This window comes from Myxocyprinus asiaticus, chromosome 33 (assembly GCF_019703515.2).
Source record: "Myxocyprinus asiaticus isolate MX2 ecotype Aquarium Trade chromosome 33, UBuf_Myxa_2, whole genome shotgun sequence".
NCBI lineage: Eukaryota > Metazoa > Chordata > Actinopteri > Cypriniformes > Catostomidae > Myxocyprinus > Myxocyprinus asiaticus.
Genome location: NC_059376.1, coordinates 32079553 through 32102736, shown reverse-complemented (window position 1 = coordinate 32102736; position 23184 = coordinate 32079553). Strand labels below are relative to the sequence as shown.

At 40.0% G+C, this 23184-nt stretch overlaps 1 protein-coding gene across 1 annotated transcript in view; it reads right to left on the bottom strand.

Annotated features, from left to right (window-relative positions):
* Positions 1-22977, bottom strand: part of LOC127424282 (protein kinase C zeta type-like) — a 147326-nt gene extending 124349 nt beyond the window's left edge. The window contains exons 1-4 of the mRNA XM_051669316.1: positions 22320-22977; positions 9527-9648; positions 9175-9264; positions 8787-8837 (exon numbers count right to left, since the gene is read on the bottom strand). Coding sequence (XP_051525276.1) covers positions 8787-8837; positions 9175-9264; positions 9527-9648; positions 22320-22390 — 334 coding nt within the window. The 5' untranslated portion in view covers positions 22391-22977. The remainder of the gene's footprint in view (positions 1-8786; positions 8838-9174; positions 9265-9526; positions 9649-22319) is intronic.
* Between the last annotated feature and the right edge of the window lie 207 nt (positions 22978-23184).

Genomic DNA, 23184 nt, shown 5'->3' with positions numbered 1-23184 from the left:
GATGATGGTGTTGAAAGCCGAACTGAAGTCCACAAAAAGGATCCTTGCATATGTCCCTGGTCTATCCAGATGTTGCAGGATATGATGCAATCCCATGTTGACTGCATCATCCACAGACCTGTTTGCTCGATATGCAAATTGAAAGGGATCTAGAAAGGGTCCAGTGATGTTCTTCAGGTGGGCCAACACCAGTCTCTCAAATTATTTTATGACCACAGACGTCAGGGCGACAGGTCTGTAGTCATTAAGTCCTGTGATTTTTGGTTTCTTTGGGACAGGAATAATGATTGAGCATTTGAAGCAGCATGGGACTTCACACTGCTCCAGTGATTTATTGAAGATCTTTGTGAAGATGGGGGCCAGCTGGTTAGCACAGGATTGAAGACACGCTGGTGAGACGCCATCTGGGCCTGAAGCTTTCCTTGTCTTTTGTTTCCGAAAGACGCGGCTCACATCATCTTCACAGATCTTAAGTGCAGGTTGAGTAGCAGGAGGGGGGAGGAGGGGGGTTGCAGGAGATGTTGGTGTTTGTGTGAAGTGAAGGACAGAGTGGGTGTGGGGTGTGAGATTGGGCCTTTCAAATCTGCAGTAGAACACATTCAGGTCATCAGCCACAGGGTTGGGGGTAGGAGTCTTGTAATTTGTGAGTTGTTTCATGCCACTCCACACTGATGCAGGGTCGTTTGCTGAAAACTTGTTTTTCAGCTTCTCAGAAGTTCTAGCCACTCTGATTTCCTTGTTCAGTGTGTTCCTGGCCTGATTGTACAATACTTTATCCCCACCCCTGTAAGCATCCTCTTTGGCCTGACGAAGCTGCCTGAGCTCTGCTGTAAACCACGGTTTGTCATTACTGAACTTTAAATAAGTCCTAGTAGGAAACTGATATATGATGTAACAGTATCTGTGAGCTCGTCCAGGTCTGTGACTGCAGCCTCAAAAACAGTCCAATCCGTGCATTCGAAGCAGGCTTGTAGTTCCCGCTCTGCTTCATTGGTCCATCATCTCCTTACAGTCCTTACTACTGGCTTGGTTGATTTAAATTTCTGCCTGTAGGTTGGAAGAAGATGAACCAGACAGTGATCAGAGTGTCCCAAAGCTGCTCTAGGGACAGAGCGATATGCATCCTTTATTGTTGTGTAGCAATGATCCAGTATGTTCCTGTCTCTGGTGGGGCAGGTAATGTGCTGTTTTTATTTGGGCAGTTCATGTGTGATATTTGCTTTGTTAAAATCCCCAAGAATAATAATAACAGATTATCAATTAAAATAATTGATCTCTTTTGGGCAGGTCTGAATGAACCTTTTAAATCTTGGGTCCCAGATCGGGATGAGTATGGAGATTTTCTTGAGGCAGTCAGGCAGGCTATGAAATATGCCCCCTGCACCCCCTTCAAGAACTATACACTTCCAGAGTAAGGAAAAGGCTGGAAAAATCACTCTGGACCCCACTCACCCTGCCCACTACATTTTTGAACTGTTGCCTTCTGGCCGACGCTTCAGAGCCCTGAGCACCAGAACCGTCAGGCACAGGAACAGTTTTTTCCCTCAGGCTATCCATCTCATGAACAGTTAAATTGCCCCATTGAGCAATAAGTATGTGCAATACACAGTTTAGTCTTTTTTATATTTATCCAACACATTCAACCTCTTCTGCCATTTCATTCCTCTGAAAGAAAAAAACAAACATTCGCACTGTACATAACAGATTTGTATTTGCACTGTACATAACAGATTGTATTAGATTTGCACTAACCATGTGTATGTGTGTATGTATGTATGTGTGTGTCTGTACGTATGTGTATAATTATTTTTTATTTTTTATTATTATCTATGTCTTGCTGCTGTTTTTGTATTGTTTTTGTATTGTTGTACACTGGAAGCTCCTGTCACCAAGACAAATTCCGTGTATGTGTAAGCATACTTGGAAATAAAACTGATTCTGAAATGGGAGGAGTTTGTTTCATCCTGTGCCTCGGAGGACTTCCATTCCTCATCCCAACTCAAAGACGAGGACACCCCCCACATGGAAGTGGATTCCTTGGCCGAGCACACTGCTGCTGACCGCAAGGAGGCGAAGGCTGCTACAGCACCAGTGCCCCTCTCCACCCGGAAGAGGAGGAGGAGGAGGAGGGGGAACTACTACTCAGTCGCTGCCATTGTCCACGGCCATGGGGGCCGTTCCCCTGCTGCTGCTAGCGCCCGTGCCTGCCACGGCCAATGAGCCAGCACCCATGCCTGCCACAGTCAACGAGCCAGTTCCTGAAGCCTCGTCCGTCCCAGAGCCGGCTGCTGACCGCCAGGAGGCAGAGGCTGCTACAGAAGCAGTGCCCTTCTCTGCCCAGAGGAGGAAGAGGAGGGCACCTACTCCTCAGTCGCTGCCAGCGTCCATGGTCACGGACGCCATTCCCATGCTGCTGCCAGCGCCCATGGCCACGGAGGCCATTCCTCTGCTGCTGCCAGTGCCTGCACCTGCCACGGCCAACCAGCCAGCACCCATGCCTGCCACAGCCAATGAGCCAACGCCCACGCCTGCCACGGCCAACGAGCCAGCACCCACGCCTGCCACAGCCAACAAGCCAGCACCCATGCCTGCCACGGTCAACGAGCCAGTTCCTGAAGCCACGTCCATCCCAGAGCCGCCGTCTGAAGCCTCGTCTGTCCCAGAGCCGGCGTTTGAAGCCTCGTCCGTCCCAAAGCCAGCGTCTGAAGCCTCATCCATCCCAGAGCCAGTGCCTGAGGCCTCTGCCATCCCAGTGCCAGCATCCTCTGTTATGACAGCCGCTCCCACAACAGTGTTCCCGGCCACCCAGAAGAGGAGGAGGAGAAGGGCTCCTGTTCCCCAGACGCTGCCAGTGCTCCCAGCCACTGAGGCCGTTCCCCAGTCACTGCCAGCGCTCCCAGCCACTGAGGCCGTTCCCCAGTTGCTGCCAGTGCTCCTGGCCACAGAGGCCATTCCCCAGTCACTGCCTGCACTCCTGGCCACGGAGGCCGCTCCCCAGTTGCTGCCAGCGCTCTCGGCCACGGAGGCCGCTCCCCAGTCGCTGCCAGTGCTCACGACCAAGGAGACCATTCCCCTGCCGCTGAGCCGTTCCCTCCTGACCCCTGTCCTGCAGCCGCCGCCCAGTCCTCTGACCCCTGTCCAGCGGCCGCCGCCCAGTTTCGTTGTCTGTCTTTGTGTGAGCGTGCTGTTTCGGTTGTATTCCCTGTCATATGCTCTTCGGTCCATCTTGTTTCATGTCGAAAGCACAATGTCTGGATTCTGACTTCCTGTCTGGTTTGGTTTCGGTCTGTGTCGGGATCTGGATACTCATGCTCCATGTCTGTCTGTTATTGACCTAGGTGCATCGCGCTTATATCATCTTGGCAGCATGCACTTGTGCCAATAGTTTGTCTGGCTCTCGAGAATGCGGATGCGCCTCGTGTCATGCTCGCATTGCGTTGCGCACCCGGGTCGCGAGCTGTCTTCGTGTTGTGCTGAGGTTTGGTCACATGTGTCGGGTGTGTGTCTGGCCGAACCCTCGCACAGGTGTCCTGTCTTGTTTTTGTCGCCTGTTGCGTGCATCGCATGGCGTTTGCCTCGCGATGTACGCTCAGGTTTTGTTTAGTGTGAGAATGCGTGGCATCATTTTGTTTGGCATTGCTACGCATTCTCTCGTCTTGTTTGCCAGTTGGCATGGGCGTATATTGCCTTACTGTCTTGGTGATGTGCGCTCATGCCATTCGGGTGTTTTGTTGTCTTGTGAGAGCACGTGGCTTTGATTTGTTTCTATATTGCTGCTTGTCTCTCTGTCTTTCATAAAAGAAAATCTGCACATAATCCTCAGTATGGGCACCTTAAATAGAAATACTTGTTTCCATAAAGGTTCAGACCTGATCAAGATCAATTTAGTGGAATATGTAAAAAAAGAATACAAACACATTATCAAAAACAATAATGCAGTGAGGGGAAAACATAAAGCATGTAGTACTGTTTCCAAAACGGTGACCGTGATTTAGCCAAGTAGCACATATTCCTAGATCAACATCCTTGTTGGTTCTGGAGCAACATTTTTATCAACTAACCAAATTTTAAGGTTAAGTATAGAGTTGGTCCTAGAGCAACATTTTTATCAACTAATCAAATTTTAAGGTTAGGTATAGAGTTAATGTTAGGGGCTTGCACACCATTTTTATTAACCTATAATTTCACTAAAATGTTGGGGGTAGGTTATAGTTAGGGGTAGGGGTAGTGATAGAACTATGTTTCTCTGACAGGAATAATATTCCTGGGCCAAAAAAAAAAAAAAGATTGATCTATGTCCTAGGGACTGTTCAGACCGAATGCATTCTTGTCATAAACAAAGCTAGACGCAGCTTAGCGTATGTAGAATACAGGTGTCTCGAGACTTTTTAAAACTGATGTTCTTTTCAACCTGACACAGAGTCTAAAAAATGTTGCACTCCTGCGTGAGACTTTTAAAAAACAGCTATATGCAACACAATGGTCAAAAATGTCTGTCTAGTCCTTGTTTACAAAGCAAAAACCTGAAAGCACCAGAGACGGCAGCCAAAACTCGTTTTGTGTGAACAGCCCTCTCACAGACAAAATTGCTGTGACAATTCTATAACATGGGTGCCTGATCTAACAGATCTTGTGCTGGGTAATAAGACAACATGCAGTCTTCTTGATATGGGAAAACAGGATTTTCCTTGCTCTTTGAAATAAAAGTTTTACAGTATGTTCTACTGTATGTAGACATATTTCATGATTTCAGACATTCAGTGTTCACAGCAAAAAGCTCCCTGCCCTGAACACCCGAACTACTTATGAAAACTAAGCTGCAAAAATGGTATTGCCATCCATGAACACATTAACATACTGTATAACTGCCCACATATTAACATCCATTCCATAACTTGATAGACGATGAACAGTGAACTATGCCAGTATGTGAAGGTTAGCCAATCATCCAATGATCAATCCAATGAGTCTTAATAGACAGTAGCCAAAACAACATGTTTAATTCTAAGGGTCAGAGAGAGGATGGAACATTTTTAATAATTACATGTAAAATAACTGATAATCTTAAACATGTCCTTTTATAAATGGAAGAAAAAATGTGGCAGTAAGTTTTAGATTTCATTTATTAATGCAACAAGAGAATCTGCCAATGTGTTGTGTGACTTAGTCTCTGAAATAATCTAGTTATTGATTTTTAAACTAACCGGGAGTTTTTACACCACTCATAGAATCAAAGAGAGCGAAAACCATGACAAAACTATAAGATCAGTGATTACACTGACAGGAACTCCTCCTACACACCACAGCAGAGTAATGCAGGAGGCAGAGAGAGTTAGTGCTGTTATCTGAAGATATATCTTCCTCATTTAACGGGAGCCAGCTGGTACGTGAAAGCTGTGCAGTGTGTGTAAACCATCAGTGTGCACTGGAACACACTGCTTAACAACACCCTGGCAGGGTATGAAATTAATTTTTTTGTCCACCAGTCACAGTGGCAGGTGAATGCCCAACTCTGATTTTTTATATGTATATATATATATATATATATATATAAACTATACAAGTTCTCTAAAGATAGCTTTGTTTAAGGAACAGACTGCAACTGAACGCTTGAACACATTGAAACTTGCCATCTCACAATGAATTAGATTTGAGAGCTACAGCGGAGGGCAAGATTTTCAATGAATAATGACTTATATTTGGTCTGTTTCTCACACAAAGCTATTGTATAGCATCAGAAGACTTCTTTTTTTTTTTTTTATCCCCTTTTCTCCCAATTTGGAATGCCCAATTCCCACTACTTAGTAGGTCCTCGTGGTGGCACGGTTACTCACCTCAATCTGGGTGTCGGAGGACGAGTCTCAGTTGCCTCCGCTTCATTAGAAGACTTTTACAATTTAGTGCACAAGTCATACAGACAACTTTAACAGGACATTTATGGTGCTTTTTTTCCTTTTTTGAGCTTGACAGCACCTGGTCACTTTCTAAATTTGTATGAAAAAAGAGCAGCCTGGACAATCTGGAAAAAAATATTTTGTGTACCGTGGCAGAAAGAAAGACATACAGGTTTCAACCATGATGGTAAGGAAATAACGAGAATGTGATCTATTCCTTTAAGCATCATAAGCGTCCAGTCACACCTGCCCACATAAGTCAGTACACACACGAGACTAAGCGAGCAAGCTAACAAGGCTTTACAGAATAGAATTCTGTGAAAATGTCTGAACAAAAATGCGCCCATGATCACTGAAGCAGACTGTACCTGAATAAAAGGTTATAATTCATTGTTCTTCATGGCTGTAAGCAGAGTAGCTCTAGGTTACTGAGCTTTCATGCACAACATGAAAAACTGACCTTGCATATCAATGAGGCCAGAGCAATTCTACACAACAGTAAGGTGCTGAACCTGAGGTCTTTACACTGTCAAATCACACAGTCACTTTGATTACCTGTTCAGCAAGGGTGCATCACACATGCTATCATGCACAATGAAGCCAAAGAGGAGAGAGAGAGAGAGAGAGAGAGAGAGAGAGAGAGAGAGCAAAAGAATGTATACAGAAAAGAGGAGAACAAATGTGGCCAGTTAACAGCCTGTCACAAGTCATTTCGTACCTACAGTATGACAGTCAGAGGAGGTCAGCCGTGAGCACTTATTCTTAAAACATAGGACAAAAACATGTCCCACAATTTTATTTCTAGTTAGTTTTGAAAATAGCAAATACAAAATAATTATTTGAGTATATATTAAAGAGATATTTCACCCAAAAATGTAAATTCTCTCATTATTTACTCACCCTCATGATATCCCATGTGTGTATGACTTTCTTTCTTAACCGGAAAAATATCATCAAAAGTCGGATCACCATCCACTTGCATTTTAAGGACCTGCTGAGCTAAGATATTTTTCAATTTTTTTTCAAATGTGTTCCGGTGAAGAAAGAAAGTCATATACACCTGAGATATCATTAGGGTGAGTAAATTATGAGATAATTTTCATTTTTGGGTGAACTACTCCTTTAACTTCATTTCTGTAGCCTGTTTTGTCCCAGCACTCAATAATCAGTAATAGTGTTATCACTCACACAAGCACAGAAAAGCAGGGTTATTCACATTTATTTATTCATAATGCAAATGCACGCACACACACACACAAATAAGTACACACGGCATATAAGGAGCATTCCACATATACACAAGGGTGCCATTAATAAAGTTTATCACACCACCACCATAACAGAACAGCACACAGTTCTCACTCTCTCTCTCTCTCTCTCTCTCACACACACACACACACACACACACACACACACACACAAATGAAGACAGCATATATCGTGCCTGTGCCATAGGCAGGGATGGTTGTGAATTCTTAACATCTTTAGAAAGGGTGGCCAGGCTATGAGCAAGGTGCTGACTCAGCAAATTAACTCTGCCTGGCCTTCGGGCAGTAAAACTGCCCATCAACAGTGGATTACTGTGTAGTTACCAGAGTGGTATACAGTCCCACCGAAAGACACTGTATTTTCTACTACAAAACTGCACCTTAAAGGCACTAAAAACAAGCCTTTTACAAGATCTTAAAACAGAGAGCCATAAATAAGCAAAGGGTTGGACCCTTGTTCAGTGAGCTGTGAAGTTCAAAAGTGAAGGAAAAGCACAAATTGAAACCAATTCCTGGGCTAGATTGGTGAAGTATGTAATTTATAACTTCAAAATAAAATAAAAATCTAGTTATTTTTGCATGCTGTTTGGTGGTTAGAGTTTTTATATTTTTCCTGTACTGAGTCACTGTAGCTAAAAGAATGACCTCTTTAAACTAAATCAGTATAAGAGCACATGAAGAGAGCTGAACATGACAGACATGTCATATCCCGAGATTACCAGAGCCAGCCAGATCCAGCTCCATTCCAGCTCCACTTGGTGTCGGACTCCACTGCTACGTGTCGCTGAATGATGACAACAAACTACAGCCAGTACTAGCAGACATCACTTCAGTCTTTTATGATGACTTTAGAGATGAACTGATGCCAACTCCAACTGTAAGACATCGGATACTTCATTTGCCACTGCCTGAACCTTGGACTTAGTATAGACCCCACCAAACCACGTCAAAATTTCCTCATTGATCTCTGCCTGCATCACCTTTCTCTATTGATGGACTACACTCTTGAAATGGAATACATAGACTATCAATTAACTGCCAACAAAAGCCTTCATCAGCCAACTAACAAAGGACAACGCATCTATGTGAACTTCTGCAGTTAATCCAGGATGAACTTCAAAGACATTAGACATTAATCTTACAGTTCATACATCATCTTTGTTTAAACACTGGCCCTTAACACTTACTTAGTTTACTAATTTTAAACCATGACTTAGACTGCACACAAATAACTAATATTGGCATTATATTCATGATGTTTATCCAGAGGGAAACTGGCCCCTACAGTGAGCCTGGTTTCTCCCAAGATTATTTTTCTCCATTAACCAACATTTTATGGAGTTTTGTGTTCCTTGCCACAGTCGACTTCAGCTTGCTCACAGTGGTTCTAAACACAATTATTATTTAACTATTTATTTTTATACTCAATTTACAATCATATTTAATCAAACTACACAATGATGACTCTAAGACTTTATAGATATTACAGTTTCATTTTCTGCAAAACTATGATTTTCCTGAAAGCTGCTTTGAAACGACGTGTGTTGTGAAAAGCACTATACAAATGAAAATGACTTGACTTGACTTGACAGGACTTTGATGTAGAAACAGTAGAAACACTCACTGTCCTCTCCTGGGCATGGCATACCAGGCTTTTCAGGAATGCTTGGGAATACTGTGAGAGAGACAGAGAGAGAGAGCAATGAGTGTAACTCAGACAAGTGGTTTAATCTGTTTACAGACTGGGGTGCATGGGGACAGCAAATACACTTCTAAAGAAATTGACTTTTTTAAGTGCTTTAGCCGCTCAGTGTACACATGATATTTTGAGTGGTCTGGTGGAGTTCTGCTGGGTAATACAAATGTGGTGAGATTTGCATTCAGTTTAATTTCACGTCTTTATAAATAGCAGGGTAAAAATATAGTCACACAACTACCCGGGATAATTGAAAACTGAATAAGTGTTTGTAAACAATGAGAAAAGAGATTAATTTCAGTTCTGAATCAAGTACCATGCAGGAAGAGTCCGGATCGCCTGTTCCGGCTGTAGATCCGGAATGCTTCCTCCAGCTCCATCTGAGAAGAGATAGTACACGGATCCCCTTAAAAGAAGATAAGAATGACAATGAAAATGTTAATAAATACTCTAAACATTAGGGGGCAATTGGCTGCATTCAGATTACAAAGAGGAAGTCATTTGTCATAATGTAACCTAGATAAAAGGGATCTTCTGACTTAAAGTTGACTGTTTAGCTTTTATCTATAAAAAGCAGGTTGATCTCTGACTTGCACTCAACAACATTAATTAAATCTGCTTTAATCACCAGCCTAAAATGTCAGACAAAGTTCAAAAGTCAAAAGTACCTTCATCATCGATCCATTTGAGTGTTATTGGAAGCTCTCTGCAGACGCTGCACATCTCTCTCACCTCCTCACACAGCTCTGTGTACGTCATAGACGAGTCCAGGTCAGAGATAAGCATGTCCCTATAAAAATACAAATAGACTTAATACAGAAAGCTTTTTCATACAGATCTGAAAAGATGTTTTAATGAGATTTATATGTGGTTAAAAATGATACACATTTTTACAATACTAAAAAAAGACAACAACCATATTTCAACTGGATTTGAAAATTAGTTGACACATAACAGTTGACACCACTTCAGAAAGAACCAATCATAAAAGATGCTAACTTCTTATTTAATGTCTGTCCTACAGTATGCCAATAAATCTTTTTAAAAGTATTGATGTCAAATTGAAAAGTACTTCGGTACCAAGTCGTGACAAAAATTACAAAGACGTAATGATAGCAGTCTGTCTGCAGAACCGGCAGTACTGAAAGTGCTCATGGGAAGTTCATACTTGCAAGGTCGGAAATCGTAAATACGATGTGATGTGAGTTCAAGTGGTTTTAGTCTGCAAAAACTGATCCTTTTTGCAATTTCATATTTTGTTCTCACTTTTTCACTTACTAGTGAAGGCAGGAAGCTTTTTTAGCACTAATGCAACAAAATGAAGAGCAAAGCTATGCATAATGTGTGTAATTAATGCTTATCTATCTATTTTATCAAACTGTTGTGGCTACATATAATGAAGGGAAATGTAGTTTTGTTGCAAATGCTTGTCGCAGCATAAACTAACTGACTTATTTTCATTGTTATTTTCATGTTTTAGCATTATTCTTTAAGTACAAAAAATGCATACAAACTAAACTGCACAATCAAAATTCTCAAGTAAAACGTACCAATAACAATTTGCTTCCGCCATGATTCTTAAATCGACATACCCTCAACTCAGAAAGTTGGGGCTCAAAGAAAATCCTGTTTATCATTTGTAATTACGACTTTGTGGTGGCGTTCATATGCACTCAGCTCGTAAATATGATCATTACGACATGACTTGAACGCACCATGAGTACCAACTCATTTCGGTATCCATGCGTTGTCTGACTGACAGATGGCTTCTTTTTACAGTATGCATGCACATGCCGGTGCTCTTGGTAATGCAAACATGTGCCTGAATGGGCAAACTTTTGGTTAGTTTTTGGTTCCTAGAACGTTCCCAGAATTCCCTTTTCTTTTTTTTTTTGGTTCATTATATTTTACTGAAAAAAAAGTTACCTTTAGGTTAGGAGAGCGTTCCCCTAGCATTCTCTTAACTTCTACTATATTCCGATATCCTTTCTGCAACCCTGCTGTACGTACTGTAATTAACCAATCTACAATCCATGTGTTGCTTAATTAATTGTTTAATTAATCATTAAAATAAGTTAAACCCACACATCACAATATGAAGAATTATAATAAATGTAAGATTTGCTGGAACATGTATTTTTTATTTTTTTTATTTATCATTGTACCACAATTTAAACTGAAATCTGAGCCTTAATTATGTTTCCTAAAACACAGTACACCAAACAGATATTGAAATTATTCAACAACAAAAAATAAAATACAATGATTTCACACATCAAGATATACATCAAGTTCTTTCGATTATTTGAGTTAAATCTTTAAATATAAATGTTATTGATTTGATAATCTCACATCTAGGAGCAAGTATTTATTCAGGAAATCGATAAACGATTGTCAGTCAGTGAGTCGGTCCACGGGAATGGCTATTTACTTTTAAATTGTGCGAGCTCTCTGCAACTGAGAACATTAGTTTATGGTTACAAAAATAAAAAAAAACTTTCTAGAATGTTAGGAACTGGTTCCCAAAAAAATTACCGAACTGAAACCATACACTAATGTTAGGGGAATGCTCTGTGTTTTCTGGGAATACACTTTGAATATGTTTCGGTCAAAATGGCTGTGGTTGCTAATGTCAACATAGTCAGTTATATTTAAAGTGACTGTAAACAGCAGGACAAAAAAGCAGATTCATATCAATATAGGATTTGTGCATTTGTATTGGCATTGGTACAGACTATTGAAATTTTGGTATTGTGATGTAAGTGCAATAAAGCTATTCTGATTCTTATATTCTTTCCTCACTGCTGAAAAGAGCAGTTTAAACCAACATGAATTTCTATGCTGATCCAGGCTGGTTTAGTAAGTGCTGTTTGGTACTGGTCTAGTTGGTGGACAAGCATAGCCTTGCTGTTAACCAGCATATAATGCTGGTCAACCAGCATGGTCCTCTGGTAAAGCTGGTTGACCAAGAAAATCTTACTAGTTAAGGTAGTAAAGAAGCCTGATGTTGTCACCAGTACACCATCATCCAAAACACAACATATGCTGCATGGTGACCAGCAATCCTGGTCTATTCAGCAGGGCTTATATTAGTACTGTTTAGGGGTGTAACGATCCATTGATATATCGATCAAATAACCAACGATGTGATGCATCGATGCAACGCTTAAATAATCTATATGTATTTTTTAGAATGCTCCGTTATTTTGACACTCTCATGTCAGCCATATCCGTACCAGCCTGATCTCATGAAATGTATGTGAGCATTGTAACGTTTTTGTAAAAGTGAAATGATGTGGTTCATTACACGTTTGGCTGCAGTTTTCAAGTGAAATGTCCAGTGGGGGGCACCAAAACTGAGCAAAATGAAGTTGTAAAGATGAATTTTAGATGGAGGTTTTAACAAGTAAAACATACCTCCCTAACCTAAAACTTTACCCTAAACCTAACCAATAGTGTCCGAAAAGATAAATGAGAGTTTAATAAAACAGACATCCTTACCCTTAACACCTAACCCTAACCCTAACCGATAAGAGTTTTAAAATGCAAATTCGAAATAAAAAAAGAAAACACACATTTACTGAAGCAAAAACATTATTTTGTGTAGCATAAGCCACTTTCACTTTCGTGTGTCTTTGGCTGGACACAAACCGTGGCCGTCGAGCCCAAAGTCCAATGCTCTATCAGGTAAGCTATCAGGTAAGCTAAAGACAAAGGAATAAGTGTGTATATGTAGGTAGGTCTATAATACAAGTGTTAAAATGTTTCGTTTTTCAAATCATGCATTAAAGTAAAAGTGTGAAAAATGTGAAAAATAAGTTTTTATAAAATCAAAATCAGCAATACTCGTGATTTGTGTGACAATGATTAAACCACACAGTTGTTGTAGCGCTTGTAGTGTTCATTTCACCAGGAAACTGCATCGAAACGTAGAAGGCGGTACGTTCAAGTCAGTTTGCAAAAATGTATATTAAGTAATATTCATTCTATGAGACCAGGTTTGTCCGTACGCATTTCTATCAAAGCACGAAGTAAGAGCTAGGCGATGTAGCAAACGCACTCTGAGCAGTAGCAGCCAAGAAAAAAGCACAGATAACGCAAAGATGAAGTTACTGTTTAGAAGCAAACGCTCCGCTCCAGCACTACCGGTTTCTTTTGACAGTGCAGAAAATGACTGCTGTCTATGGGCACTTCACTTAAGTTGTTGGTGGGGTTGAAACACCAAAAGATTACTGTAGGTTTGTGCTTCTTTAAATTCCCATCAGGATCGATGGATCAGGATAAACTCAAGATTTGACATGATTTATGATATTTTGTGGATCACCGTCATTGTTATCGCGTCTGCTCTATTTAGGCCCATTCACCCCACAGGTGAAGGAATTGCACAAACAGCTGTTTTCAATTTCCAAAGTGCAACCACTGTGACGGATATGAGGTCAAATAGGATCTAATTATGATCTTAAATTAACAAGACCCATAAGATAACAGGAAGAACAGGACCCGTCTCTCCACTACAGTGCATTTGTGAAAGGATATGTAAATAAAAGTAATTTAATAATGTAATACTTCTAAAATTATGTCTGTGCATTTATTTTGACTGCAGTAATTAACTTCTTCAGTCAAAACCGGCTGTTATTAGATTTGAATTTTGATGACCCATGTGTGTGACTTTATTTTTTATATTATTATAAAAATAGGCGCATATTATTGCTTCATATTGATCACAGGCCCCTGAATCGAATTGAAATCGCATCGCTGCAGACTTTGAGGTACTGACAAACATCGGATCGCTGGCTAAGAGAATCTATATAAGATCATATCATGATAAAAATGGTGATTTACACCTAGTACTCTTTCTAAAGTGAGAAGGTTTACCAAAAAAGTAAACAAAGGGAAGAGCTCCCTCCGTCACCCTAACTTGCGTAAAATGTAACTGAGACGTACAGTAACAATCACTTTATTTACAAACATACTTTTATCTGCAACAGTCTTCATATTGTCCCTTTGCATAATTAGCTCTACATTACCATCTAAATTCACAGCATCACATAGCAAATCTTGAATCTCTTTTTCAGATATGCTCTGTAGCTTTAAATTGCAACATTGGACTGAAGCTGTGCAGCCACAGCCAAACAAGCTACATCTGTTTGGATACACAAGAGACTTTTTTCCCCAGATCTTCCCTAGTACACAGCTGTCTGGTGTTGTCCCTGGCCCACTTTTACACTAACTACAGGAAACAGAGCTGCCTCAGAGAGAGCCAAGTACAAGAAAACACGATTTGATGCTGTGCTCAGTATCAGTACAGATAGAGAGATGATTCACAGTACAAAAATGCAATCATCGTGTGTGTGTGTGTGTGGGGGGGGGGGGTGTCTTGGGTGGTTTACGAGGAAATATTTTTCGGTTACAAACTGGTAATTACAAGGGTAATATGCTATAAATGTGGTTTATTAGGACATTTCTAGTGTCCCCATAATTCAAATTGCTTAAAAAATATACTAAACAATGTTTTTTTGAAAATGTAAAAATGCAGAATGTTTTTTGTGAGGGTTAGGTTTAGCAGTAGTGTTAGGGGATAGAATCTATAGTTTGTACAGTATAAAAATCATTATGTCTATGGAGAGTCCTCATAAGGATAGCCGCACCAACATGTGTCTGTGTGTGTGTGTGTGTGTGTGTGTGTGTGTGTGTGTGTGTGTGTGTGTGTGTGTGTATGTGTGTGTGTGTTCAACAAAATCTCACATCTCTTTCTTCATGGCTCTACATTACCATCTAAACTTCCAAGTATGTAGATCTTAAATCTGTGGTTATGTATTGACAAAAACAGAAAGCCAGAGTGAGTCTTTCTTGTATGCAAATACCGTACATGTAGTATTTGATCACAGGTGCATTAGTAAACTAATCAACAGGGTTTGTTTAATTAATGTTAATCTTAGCATACTTCCACAATCCATCTTTAAAGAGATCAAACTAAGCAAGTTATGCACCAAAAGACCTGTAATCCTCATAGAGATAACATTGCATGTTGCAACTCATATATGTGTTACTTATTTAATGTAAACTGGCAATCCTGATTAACTTGCCTTGACAACAACAACAAAAAGCACCATTATATTGCAATTGTCTTTTGGATATGAATCATAGTAATATCATGGTACCTTGGAATACCATGTAAACACAATGGTATACGAATATGGTAATCATCTAAAACAAAAGAATACATCATGGTACTGTACTACTTTTTATAATAGTACATATTAATAATATATTCTATCATATTTTATGATATTTTAATATTAAATCATTAAAAAATATATTTCAAATACATACATTTTTAAAAATGTCCCCACAGTACTTTTGTGGACCCCCAGGGGTCCGTGGCCCACCTGGATGAAAACTCTTGACAGACAGGTGAAGGAAAATGTGACGTATGACAAATCAGATCTACAGTCTGTGTGTCTTTTTTCCACTGAGAAAATCTCTGTAGCAGCTTGCCCCTCAGCAGGGAAACCCTTATCATGGGTCCATCATCTGCCATCCTGCCCTTATGGTTCCAACCACCCCCTACCACCCTCAACGCCCACATGGCTGGCACTGAAGCTGGGGGTGAAAGGATCTCCTACCGCATGACTCTAGAGACTGATAAATATAAATGTAAACTCCTTAGCGCACCTGGTGTTTAGAGTCAGCATAACTGAAGTGGGAGGCACGATGATTCAATTCCAGAGCAAGTCATGTGAAACATTTCTGATTCCTGAGGATGCCAACAGTAAAATAAAGCAATTTCATATCTAAGGTGTTAATTTCTCACTCCATATTAAAGCAGAGAGTGCTGGGTCTGAAATAAATGAGACAGACAGAAAACTGCTATCACAACTTGAAGATAAAACACAACTTGCAGGAAAACGCTGAGATTTAGCAGAGGTTCATCAAGAACACACCAGAGGGGGGCCTGGGTAGCTCAGTGAGTAAAGACGCTGACTACCACCCCTGGAGTCACAAGTTCAAATCCAGGGTGTGCTGAGTAACTCCAGCCAGGTCTCCTAATTGGCCTGGTTGCTAGGGAGGGTAACCTCCTCGTGGTCGCTATAATGTGATTCTCACTCTCAGTGGGGCGTGTGGTGAGTTGTGCGTGGATGCCACAGAGAATAGCATGAAGCCTCCACATGCACCATGTCTCCATAGTAACACACTCAACAAGCCACATGATAAGATGCACAGATCAGACATTTACATTTATGCATTTGGCAGACACTTTTATCCAAAGCGACTTACAGTGCACTTATTACAGGGACAACCCCCCCAGAGCAACCTGGATTTAAGTGCCTTGCTCAAGGACACAATGGTGGTGGCTGTGGGGGATCAAACCAGCAACCTTCTGAATACCAGTTATGTGCTTTAGCCCACTACACCACCACCACTCTACACGGAGGCAACTGAGATTCATCCTCTGTCACCTGTATTGAGGCACTACGCCACCATGAGGACTTAGAGCACATTGGGAATTCCAAATTGGGGAGAAAAGGGGAGAAAATCAAAAAAAAAAAAAAAAAAAGAATGAAAGAAAGCACCAGAGGATCATACAACTACTGAAAAAAAAAATTACAGGTGAAAAGTTGTTTTTTTGTTGTTTAATTATTTTATTAATAACTGATTCCAAATAGCGCATTTCTACAACAGCATCATTAACCAAAAACTTCATTGTTTAGATTATTCTGTATCCATACCTATAGGTGTCAGTATGACTTCAAGACGAATGTCTTGTCAGCCAGTACACATTTAAATCTTTGGTTAGTACCTAAATGTTATTGTGACCCACACCAGTAAGCCAGAGTTGTAAATTATTCATATTTCTTTATTAAATCATACAGAGAATTTGGCTCCATTACACTAGGCTAGCACACAGTTTTTTCAGACTCTGCCAGTAAAGAGCTCCTGAATGTTCTGTGTATGAGGTATTCCATGATTAAACTGAGGTTCCAGAAGCCTGCTGGAACCTAGAACTCTCTATTTTAGAACAGAACTTGGTTCCATGGTTAATAAACACTCCTTGTGTAGGTGTCCACTTGTGTGCAGTTTTGGGTAACAGTTTCATGTGCAGACTGAATCATCAAACACACACCCTCTTTGAAATGCTTGTTTCTGATTGAGCTGCCAGACTGATCCATAAAACTGGCCCAAAATGGTGCATCAAGCCCCTGAGGAAGCCCACACAAAAGATGGAGCAGTTCAGTTCAGTTTAAGCCACAGCTCTTTTCAGACTAAGAAAATTAAATCCTGTTGACTTCTAGTTTATCACAAACAAACACACAAAAAATAAATAAAAAAAATCCAAGAACCAAAACAGAGGTCACAGGATTGATATACTACTGTACTGTATATGACTGCTATACTACAGTCTACATTTTAAAACCATTTTTGCATTGCATTGCAATTAATGGTCTGATTTGAATTGCAGTCTAAACTAATTTGTTCCATTTATGTATTGGCCTACTTTATAAGTTTAAACCATGAATTTAAAAAATGCCCTATTTATGGAGAATAGTTGTGTCATCAGACTCAGTGTATAGCATAAATTCAAATTCAAACAGACTGGATTTGCATGAAGAGGAAAGGCTCAGCTGTATAGCGTTAAGTCTGAGTAATGTTGCCCTAAAGTTAGCACTGAAACTTTAGAATATGAAATGAATATGAGATTTTTTTAATTAAAGGCCTATTCACATTTATTCCCCTTTTTTGGTTCCTATTGAGCTCACATAAATGCATAAACTAAACTAAACAAACAAACAATGTCCTTGGTAATACATTAAATCAGTTTTGAACACATTGCAATCCTTCACTTATGTTTTAACTTCTGGTTGACATTTATGGCCAGTGAGCACTATCTAGTCCAGGACTAAAGTCCAGAAATAGAAATGGAAACGGGAAATAATTGCCAAGTTAAATTATCTCGACTCGGGCAGGCTGCCGATGTTAAAGCAAATATGATGAGTAACACCTAGCACACTTTTTCTATCATTGCTTATAGTTAAGGATTAGAACTAAAGATCTATTTACCCATGGTTAACTATGTAGTAGGCTATTAAAAAGCACTATTATGCTATTATAACAGTGTAAAATTTGATCTTATGACATGCTACATAATGTAACAAAAATAAAAATTTCTTCTAAGAGTTTTACTTTAAACATTTTTAATTTCTTTTTTTATATAACCTTGAGAAACTTTTTGTCCACTGAAAAGTAAGTGTTTTATCATTCTGATAACTTCCTCTAGACTTAAATTGGACCACTGCCATATGGCAAGCCAATTTAGCTTTTAATGCTCCCAGTGTTACCCATTGTAATTGTAGAGAACTCTCTATTTGCATTTTTACTAGTAAGAATGAAATTGACAGAGCTCTACAAATAAATTACAAAGCCCTGCAATTGTATTTTTACTAGTAAAAACTCAAATTAAATAGATCTACAATTGAAAAAGAGAAAGATTCTTACTAGTAAAAATTAACTTACAGAGCTCTCTTATTAGAATTCTTACTAGTCAGAATTCAAATGTAGAGCTCTCTAATTTAATTTTCTTCTGGTAAAAAATTTAAATTGTAGAGCTCTGTAATTAAAAATGGAGTCAATGGAACATATGACAAGTAAAAATGCAATTGTAGAGCTCTCTAACTGGAATTCTCAGTAGTAAAATGTAATTATAGAGCTCTGTAATTGGAATACTTACTAGTAAAAAGCAATTCTGACAAGCAATGCTGGGAACATAAAAGATAATTTGGCCTTCCATACTGCCATGCCTTCAACCACAACCCTCTTTCCAAAGCCCACACCTCAAAAGCCATTTCAGCAAACCTGAATGCAAAAATGATAGACTGGCAGAGAGCATTTCTGATTGGCTAAATTTTCTGATTGGCTAAAAAAAAAAAAAAAAAAAAAAGGGCAGGCTGCTCCCCTGACACTTTTGTCCTGTTTACAGGGGCAAGGGCTGTCACAGAGGCAGGTGTCATACCTCAAGGAAATATGGTTATTTTATGTGCAGTATTCTGTGTGGTATTCCCCAGCATAACAAACAATCTGTTTATTCAAAATGTACAGTGCTGCTAAACGTGACACTACAGGTGGCTCATAAGGCCATCAATGTTTAGTATCAAGCAATTCCCCTTCTGAGATGAGCTATTTTAAACAGTAAAATATCTTGATTGCTTGCCAACACTGAAACATCCTGGACCGAAACCTAGAGGCCTGGGCTCAAATCAAAACAGTGCCTGGAATCTCCATGAAAAAAAGAGCTATTATTGAGGCTTATGACTCGTTGCTAAGCAACTGCCTGGTTCAGGTTGTCAGCCAGTTACCAAGATTTCTTTCCTGCCTGGTGCAAACATCCTCGAAAATATTTTTAGTAGTGGGAATTACCAAGGCTTTCAAAAATGCTCAGAATACGGCTGACCCAAATTCTGAGAGCTGTTTTACAAGCTCATTGCTCATGTGAGAGTGAATTCATACTTCCGTAGACACTGAGGAACTAGATATTCACACTTCACTTCCTATAATGCAATATCAGGTATTGTGTTCTTGAATCAAAGGCCTTTCTCCATAGAGTGAACACGCAAGAGATAATGTTGCATATACGTCTATGTAAAGTAGTCCAAAAAGTAGTCATGTCCTACACTATCTCATCCTTGTTATCTATGCTTGAACATTTTACAACACTTTAAACAACCAGCCCAGAGATTAGTATTTATAAAATGTAAAGTAAAGAATATGTGTTCTTTATTCTTTGAAAAACTCCCCAACTGAAAGTTTAACATTTATAGTTTCAATACAAGTGAAGCTTAATCAACAGCATTAGTGGCATAATTTTAATATTATCACAAAAAATTACTTCTACTCATCCCTCATTTAATCTCAAATATAAATATATATACACTATACAATATATATATATATATATATATATATATATATATATATATATATATATATATGGACTGGCCCCATTCATTTCCATTGTAAGTGCCACCATATTTGCTTTTTTTATTTTTTTATAATCAAGGGAACAGTTTATATTATTTTCTGTGGTACTGTGATCAACATCATGCTACAAATGCTGTCAAATGAGTTTAACTTGTATTAAACCCAGGACATTCTTTTAACAAAGTGTCAGTCACAACATTCAAAAGGTTTCCGACTAACATTTAGTCCAACATAGCGGATTTTTGCTTGTTTTCCCCACATAAAACTACTGTAACAAACATTACATAAAAGGCAAAAGATTAGACTTCTCTTTCTATTCTGAAATCTGAAATCTTTTCTTATAACCAACTAAATAAATAAATAAATGCAAACAAAATCTGCTACAGCTTGGAGTTTTACCTATTCCTCTACTTTATTGACAACTGTCCACAAGGGTTAAAATCGCTATTATGATTTAGACAGATTATCAGAAATTATATCCTTCACATCGTTAACTAAGGCTGAGTAATATTAAACCATTGTGCAGTGACAGCATGATTAAAAGTGATTCACAATGATGTATGCATTGTCATCTTGGCAGCATGCACTCGCGTCAATAGTTTGTCTGGCTCTCGCGAACGCAGGTGCACCTCGCGTTGCGTTGCACACCCAGGTCTTGAGCTGTCTTTATGTTGTGCTAAGGTTCGGTTACCTCAGTCTAAGGTGTTGGGTGTGTGGCCGAACTCTCGCACAGATATCCTGTCTTGTTTTTGTCGCCTGTTATGTGCATCGTGTGGCGTTTGCTTCATGATGTACCCTCAGGTTTCGTTTAGTGTGAGAATGCGTGGCATCGCTTTGTTTGGTGTTGCTACGCATTCTCTTGTCTTTTTTGTCAGTTGGCATGGGCATATATTGTCTTACTGTCTTGGCGATGTGCGTTCATGCCATTCGGGCGTTTTGTTGTCATGTGAGAGCATGTGGCTTTGTTTTGTTTCTGTATCGCCAAGTGTCTCTCTGTCTTGCGTCATACACCACCTCTTTGTTTGTCAATTATTAGTTTATTAGTCACCTGCCCTGTCTTGTTAACCTGTCGATTTCTTTCCCTATTTTAGTCTCCTCGTGTTTGCTGTCCAGTGCCAGTTCATCTTGTTTCCAGTCATGTTTTCTAATCGGTCCTGTGTGTTTGTTTGTTTATTCCAGTCAGTCTAGTTTCTTGTCCTGTTCATTCTTACCTGATCCTGTCGGTCCTGTTCCCCACTGCCTTTTGCCCCAGCCCTGGATTACCTTTTTCACCTACAGGGTAGTTTATGTTTGTTTTTTCACCCCTAGTGGGAGTTTTGGTTTGTTTTTGCCCTTTTTGTGTTAATAAATCCTTTGTTTTTTAAAACTCTGCGCTTGGGTCCTGAGCCTCATTCTCTATTCCTGACAAGTAGTACCATGGTGTTGTGATGGTATCAAATGCTCCTTTGATATATACCATGGTACTTAATGACAACCATATTCATGTACCATGGAATTTACATGGTGTGTAATTCAAGGTCTAATTAACAGACTGTTTTAGATAATGCTTTTTTTTTTCATCCCCTTTTTCTCCCCAATTTGGAATGCCCAGTGCACTCTAAGTCCTCGTGGTGGTGCAGTGACTGGTCTCAATCCAGGTGGCGGAGGACGAATCTCAGTTACCTCTGTCTGAGACAGTCAATCCACGCATCTTATCACGTGGCTTGTTGAGCGCCTTACCGCAGCGTGTGTGGAGGCTTCACTCTTCTCTTCTACGTGGCATTCACGCACAACTCACCACGCACCCCACCAAGAGCGAACCACATTATAGCGACCACGAGGAAGTTACTCCATGTGACTCTACACTCCCTAGCAACCGGGCCAATTTGGTTGCTTAGGAGACCTGGCTGGAGTCACTCAGCACGCCCTGGATTCGATCTCGCGACTCCAGGTGCGGTAGTCAGCGTCTTTACTCGCTGAGCTACTTTAATGCTTCTTTAAAGAAGTATGCATGGAAAATTCTATTACCATATTTGAAAGTTTTATACTGTCATATAACAGGAGTGGTGTGTTAAACAACAAGTGAGATAAGACCACAGGATGCAACATTTCATATTGAAGAATTACTTGTTGCAACTTTTATTATTTGCTCATTTCTTATTATTGGCAACTCGGTGGGAGGTCAGGATGACTTATGGAATGTCATATATTATGAACTGATCTATTGTAAACTGCATCATGTGACAGCTGAATTTCCTTACAATATATGTGCCTTATCAAATCAATAAAGAAGTTATTACAATGAAAAAAGTATCACAACATTTAGAAGTATAATAGGTTTCTAAGTATGGGAGTGAAGTGCGTTTGTAAACATGCTATGCTTTACACTAAGCTTGCAAATGCGAGCCGGCATATTTCGACCTTTCATGGCACAAAAACACTGTAGGCCAACTTAAATAAAAAACAACAAAAAACACTCCTTTACCTGTGCAAGTTTACAACACTTACCCTGCGTAATGCGCCTTTATTTTCACATATTCGGAAGGTAAATCCATCATCGAGCCGTTACTTACAGGCATTATAAAAAAGTCAACAAACACTCTCGCGACAGAAAAACACAGACTCTGTTCATTAAAAGATGAGCATGATATCAGATGCAAAGTGACATAATTCCGAATGAACTGTGTGATATTGTCCCTAATGTCCTCAGTGTCACGTCACTGTCAAGGTTCGCCTTTTGTCCACTGAAATCATCCATATCCCGAGCGCGTTGTTCATTCCGTTTCTTTCCGGTACGGTGAATGTTACGGCGAGAGTGCTTTTGCTATGGTTACTCTTGGTGGCGGAGAGTGAGGGAGCAATGGTGAAGTACGGCTACTTCCAGGTCTAGATCGGCCTCGGAATCCACCTGTTGTTCACTTGCGCTTCCGCGGGACGGCTTCTGTGGGACATTCAGCACGTGACGCTTCGAAGCGTACGTGTTGCGCTGTCGCGAGGAAATTTTCCAACCTACTCTTGTACATCCTAACGGAATAGCAGTGTCAAGTCAGCGTGTCTCGCGCGTAGATTGTTCTGTTCGATCCAGTATGACGTCAGAGAGGAATGTGCACATTCCATGAACGCATTATTTGCAGGTGGATAACGGTCTGCACTGATAGTATGTGGGTCCAGCCGGTCTCTCCCTCTCTCTCTCTCTCTCTCTCTCTCTCTCTCTCTCTCTCTCTCTCTCTCTCTCTCTCTCTCTCTGAGACGGAATGCTTATCCAATTAAATCGAATTAGGCCGGTGAATAATGCACGTTAAAGATCCTAAATGTAGCCTATACTCCTGAACTCCTGTAGTTTTGAGACTTTCAGTAAAGAGTCAGACATAAT